The sequence below is a fragment of the Electrona antarctica genome, assembly GCF_951216825.1.
Source record: "Electrona antarctica genome assembly, chromosome: 14".
NCBI classification, from domain to species: Eukaryota; Metazoa; Chordata; class Actinopteri; order Myctophiformes; family Myctophidae; genus Electrona; species Electrona antarctica.
In genome coordinates, this window is record NC_136795.1 from 15,866,771 (window position 1) to 15,872,770 (window position 6,000).

The 6,000-nt window shown below is 42.5% G+C and overlaps 2 protein-coding genes across 2 annotated transcripts in view; one reads left to right on the forward strand and one right to left on the reverse strand.

The window, feature by feature from the left end:
- The window catches only part of kcnj12b (potassium inwardly rectifying channel subfamily J member 12b), a 214,749-nt gene that overhangs the window by 121,873 nt on the left and 86,876 nt on the right, over positions 1–6,000 (forward strand). The gene's annotated exons all lie outside the window — the stretch shown is intronic.
- Positions 1–6,000, reverse strand: part of slc17a7a (solute carrier family 17 member 7a) — a gene marked incomplete at both ends in the record, with an annotated part of 28,102 nt that overhangs the window by 8,039 nt on the left and 14,063 nt on the right. Inside the window, 5 exons of the mRNA XM_079520540.1 lie at positions 446–584; positions 944–1,034; positions 2,219–2,306; positions 2,701–2,815; positions 5,030–5,148. Coding sequence (XP_079376666.1) covers positions 446–584; positions 944–1,034; positions 2,219–2,306; positions 2,701–2,815; positions 5,030–5,148 — 552 coding nt within the window. The remainder of the gene's footprint in view (positions 1–445; positions 585–943; positions 1,035–2,218; positions 2,307–2,700; positions 2,816–5,029; positions 5,149–6,000) is intronic.

The window sequence follows — 6,000 nt, forward strand, 5'->3', positions numbered from 1 at the left end:
ATACCATGTTGTGAAAACAGAGAACGTAGGGGTAAGTGGGTATATTTATATATAAAACAGAGAACGTAGGGGTAAGTGGGTATATTTATATATAAAACAGAGAACGTAGGGGTAAGTGGGTATATTTATATATAAAACAGAGAACGTAGGGGTAAGTGGGTATATTTATATATAAAACAGAGAACGTAGGGGTAAGTGGGTATATTTATATATAAAACAGAGAACGTAGGGGTAAGTGGGTATATTTATATATAAAACAGAGAACGTAGGGGTAAGTGGGTATATTTATATATAAAACAGAGAACGTAGGGGTAAGTGGGTATATTTATATATAAAACAGAGAACGTAGGGGTAAGTGGGTATATTTATATATAAAACAGAGAACGTAGGGGTAAGTGGGTATATTTCTGTGCAGAATTTGTGTTTCACAACCAGAGTCATATACCTTATTAGGATCAAGGAATCCTGCCGACTCTCCAATTGCATCTTCTATGTATGTCCTCTCCTCTGGTGTGATGGTAGGATGGGCAGCAGGACTCTCGTATGACACCAGAACCCAGAATAAATACCAGAATATCCCAAAGCTGCCTGGGAGAGGGAGGGAGGGAGAGAGAGAGAGAAGGGGGGGGGGGGGGGGGGGGGGGTAGAGTCATTCTATAATTGATTCATTAACGTCCATTTTAATAAATATGAGGTGCATATGTGTAATATTTCATCCCACAACACCCAGAGGAAGGTCTGTCACATCAAACCTTTTGTGTATTGTATGTCATGTAAATTAAATCAAGCTACGCACGCACGCACGCACGCACGCACGCACGCACGCACGCACGCACGCACGCACGCACGCACGCACGCACGCACGCACGCACACACACACACACACACACACACACACACACACATTATCCTAATAAAATACATCATTGATCTGTTACTGTACTGACCATAGACATAGAATACTGAAGACCAGCTGCAGTATTGTACCAGTATCCCAGCTAAAGGCATGGCAACCACTGCACCTGCATAGGACCCTATAGGACACAGTGGAATACAGAGAAGACATTTCATTACAACTTGCTCATATGTGTAAACTTTGATTATTTTAATTTATTGTCATTTCTACTTCTGAAGTTTCATTCCAGTTTATTTTCTATAGAGGATATGCGCATGCATAAAGTGAGTGGCAAATCGAGTGGCAAAGTGAGTGACAAAGAGAGTTTAACACTGTTTAACGTTGTTTAATGCAATCAGATACGACATTTCTGTTTGAATGTATGGGCTGTCAAGGCCAGAAAGTAGTTTTTTCCACTCAGTAGGCGTTCCCGCATAACTTCCAGGTATGATGATGATGCCACGCACATACCCATTTGATAGGAGAGTGGAGAGAGACAGTAGTGTGTAGAGAGACAGGTAGTGTAGAACTACATGGAAACACAGATCTCCAGTCAGAATCAAGCCAGGGAGGGACATTAGAAAAGGACCACTTTGCCCATTTTCAACCTTATCTTCCTATACTGTAATTGGTCCTCTATAATGCTATTTATAAAATGGCACTATTTCTGTCTACTCTCTGTGTCTCAGAGGAGGGCTGTGGACAGTTCAGAAACCTGTGACATCATTGATGGGGAATCGAAGCTAATATAACTGTAGGCTTTATATTCCTGGAAAGGTAGAAGCCATTGTTCTCGCGTTAATAATAATAATAGAAACAAAAAATGAAATCTTGCTTGAAATGACCAATCCTGCCTACCGATGATGTCACTGATTTCTGAACTGTCCACAGCCCTCCTCCTCTGAGACACAGTGAGTAGATAGAAATGGTTCCATCTTATAATGAGCATTAGAGAGAGGAGCAAAATGATGAACACGTGTTGCACAAAATCCTTTCAGGTGGGCGTTGTCCGTGGCCAAATACATATTAATTTGGTGGTCCTTGATATGAAAAGGTTTGAGAACCACTGTAAATTGACTTATCTGGAAGAATTTTCTGTCAGAATTGTATTGAGAGGATGGCATCATCTCATTTTAGAGGGGGTCCTATACATACAACTAGAACATTACAGCAGCGCACGTACACAGTACTAAGGACACAAAGGTGCAATATGACATACAGCTTTGATCCCCTTCTCCCAAATATAATGGAGAAAACAGTACTAAGTGTGATTAGCAGAAACAGAGAAAGGAATATAGTGCTCGCTTCTTCTAGACGTCTCACCACAAAAAGCTGTCGTGGCCAGTCGACTTCTCTCCAGAGGGGGGGCCCACTTAGCCCAGATCCCATGGCAGGCTGGGTATGAGACCCCCTGTGGGACGCAACACAAGAAGCAAACAGGCTCACGTCATCGCATTGCACTCAAGTTCACGCACATTGGCCAAATACAGACACAACACACACACACACACACACACACACACACACACACACACACACACACACACACACACACACACACACACACACACACACACACTGGCACACATGCTTATTCTGTTATGCATGTGTGCACAAATGCATTTGTGCACAGACGGACGCAGACAGTACACACACAAACGACACCCACATGTACAACGTGCACATACACAGCAACACTTCAGTTGTCTGAATTCATCCTTTTGTAACTTTGAGAGCGTATACAAATGTAACGCAAAAGCACACACGTACACCAGTCAGACAGATCCACACAGCGTAGTGCGTACCTCGACAAGTCCCTGGCATATCCTGACCAGGATGACGCAGCTGTAGTGGCAGCGAGCTGCAGCTGGAATGAGCATGTTAAGGCAGGACGTGGCCACTATAGCGAAGCCAAACACCCTGAAACCCACACAAAGACAAACACACTGCATCAAACTGAGCGCTTGACACCTCCAACGCAAACTGGAAGTCTGTGCTCATTAACTCACAACCAAAAAAAGCATTCCAAGTTCACCGGACAAAGCCTGTATACTGCAGCGGTTCTCAAAGTGGGGACCCCTCAGGGTGCCTTGACTCAAGGGGGGTTCCAAATGGACCCTTACAGCCTATCTGTAACTCAGAGAGTTATGGGGGTCTTTGGAATTACATTTGAGAACCACTGGCATACTGCACTACTACTAATGCAAACAGAAGAGAAGAAACAAAGCCACTGAGAAGTTCTGCAAAGCACTGATACAGTATGTCAGCTCCAGGTTTGAGTCCTAAGAGTTTCGCTAGAGCAAGGCACTAGCTGAGCTATAGGCTGGGTGGCTTGCTCAGCCGGGTGAGTTCCATGCTGAATATGATAGGCAAATAATAGTAAACAATATCATCCATGACAGGCAGAACCCTGTGTGTGTGTGTGTGTGGGTGCAAAAAGTTCACACAAAAGTAATTTAAAATAATGTAATAGATATCTAACCCATATCTGACACTTGGTGGTCAATGGTCAAGGTTAAAGATGGAGTGCCGTGATTTTTCCTTCCCCTAAAACATGATCATCAGGTACTATGATTATACTAGGAGGAAGATTACCTTAAAAAAAAAAAGTGTACAGAAAGTGTTAAAATTATGATTTTATGTGGCCACACACACCAGTTCATGAACTCATTGACCGCCGACAAAACCGTCTGGTGGCTGAATTGTGTACTCCAGGGCTGCCAGCCAGTCATTTAATATGGAGAACCATTTATTTTAAAAGTGGTTTCACTCGGAAACCAATAATCAGGAAGTGAATATTCACTATGTATTCACTATTCGCCCCAAAACATACATTTTTTAACTGGGGATCATATCGTTTAGAGAAATGAGGTGCAAATCAAGCTTGTTTTGAGCCAAAATGAAGAATCCGAGATATTACGATTCTAAAAACTGCGTCCCCATAGACAGCATAAGCCATGCGGAACTTTCAGTTTTTTCATCGCACTGCAACCAGAGTGGTTACGAGCGTGTACAGAACACAGTTGTGAACTGTAATCAATTTAACTGTATCACTGCCACCTGGACGCAAGTGCCAATGCTTAACTGCCGACCCGGATCTACTTGGTTTTAGTGTGATGCACGTCTGGTTTGGGCGTCCATTTTAGATGCTAATATATTAGCATCAATTCTAGCGAGCTAAAATGAGGCCATCCTTGCTCTAGAAAACGCCAATGTTCCAATCTCGATCACCGGATAATCAGAAAAGACCTCCGAACATCGGCGTTTTGTGAGTTATTCAGCTTTTTAGTCAGCCTGTATACAAGAAGTGAACGGCAATGCGCATGCGCGAAACCGGTCTATAGGATCGCTGAAGAAAGAAAGGTGAAACAAAAAAAAACAAACAATAGCGAAATTTGGGGCAGGCCCGTCTAGAGTTTGAATGGACAGGTATCAGTCAAAAGGGAGACATCGAAGAGGAAGGATGGATGGGGAAGGATCAACAGAAGAGGTCAGCTCCATCCATATATGGAGATCTAAGGGTTGCTGGCCAATATCTATGACATCAGGGATCTCCATATATGGGCACGGACTGACTGATGGGAAATGCACGTTTTCATAGTAACAAAACAGAAAGAGTGCCATACAAAATGTATGGCACTCCATCTTTCAGAAGATATACATTATTGATTAACACATAGTCATACATAAAACAAAACAAAACATCTGTTCTGCATTCCTATGTGGTATTTGTCACTGTACTGTACATTTGCATGTACACAGTCAAATGTGTCATGATCTGCATTGAAGTTCATTGAACCCATACTAAGTATCAGGAGCAGTGGGAGCAAGGGGCGCAGTGTCTCAGGGAGCAGTTAGGGGGTTAAGTGTCTTGCTCAGGGACACTGTGACACATAGACTGAAAACCGGGGCCGGGACGCAAACTGGGGACCTTCTTTTTTCCAGGCGGCCTCTCAGCTACAGCCCGCTCCCCTATTCAATATAGAATATAGAGACTAATTGCTTTTGAAAGCTTCCCTGCATTATTGCAATAGTTTAAAAATGATGATGTCAACTGACATCAAAGCTTGTCTTGGCTGTTTGCATGCTTCTATGATACTGGCCCTTGTTGAAAGTTGTTGTGGAGATGCTCACCTGTTGGCTGCAAATCTTTGACATATAAAGCCACCCGGAATCTGTGTGACAATGTAACCCCAGAAGAAGGATCCATGGATCATCCCTACTGTCTCGGGATCCCATGTGAACTGAGCAGCCTGGAACGACAAACATCAGGGGTCACAATCACATCAAACGCTGTTCTACAGGAAGTGGACATCTTGCAATTTGATAGTCACTAATAGTGCTTATAAGTTAAGGTAAAACGCAAAAGTTTCACCAACGGTCGACAATGCCAAAAAAGACGTCTTGAATGACGACTCGACTTCGAGAACTTCGGTCTCTCCTGACAGAATCGTTTTAGGGGGCAAGAGCTGGGACCCTTTGTTGCAGATGACGTTTCTCAAACAATTATTATTATTTATTTAATTTTCATTTACTTTTCATTCTTAAACCAACATACAAGACTAGAACAATACATACAACCAAACAAACAATATACAAATACACATAAGGGGAGATATCTGCCTCTGCACTCACTCACCAGTACCTACAACAGGTGCATCCACTTCAACAGGTGAACAAAGTCCATTAATGTAACAGATTTAACAACTGAATTTAAATAAAATCAGGTGGTAGACATGAGTAATCCATCTAAACCAGTTGTCCGTGAAGACTTTTGACCTCTAAAGCAGAATGTAATTCTCTCCATAATAAATCTATCAATCCATTCATTCATTTATAGTTGGTATAACATTTATAAGCCACTTTTTAGTCAAGGCTTTTTGAGTGGTGTAAACCACTCCTACAACTGGCTTTGTTGTGCAGAAAAAATGAGCATGGTTGCTATGTTCACCCTGTTCACCCGGGTGTGATTTCCTACAACTGGCTTTGTTAGTGCAGAAAAAATGAGCATGGTTGCTATGTTCACCCTGTTCACCCGGGTGTGATTTCATTACGTCAGACATGATTTCATTACGTCAGACAGGCTATACCTTACACCACTCAGT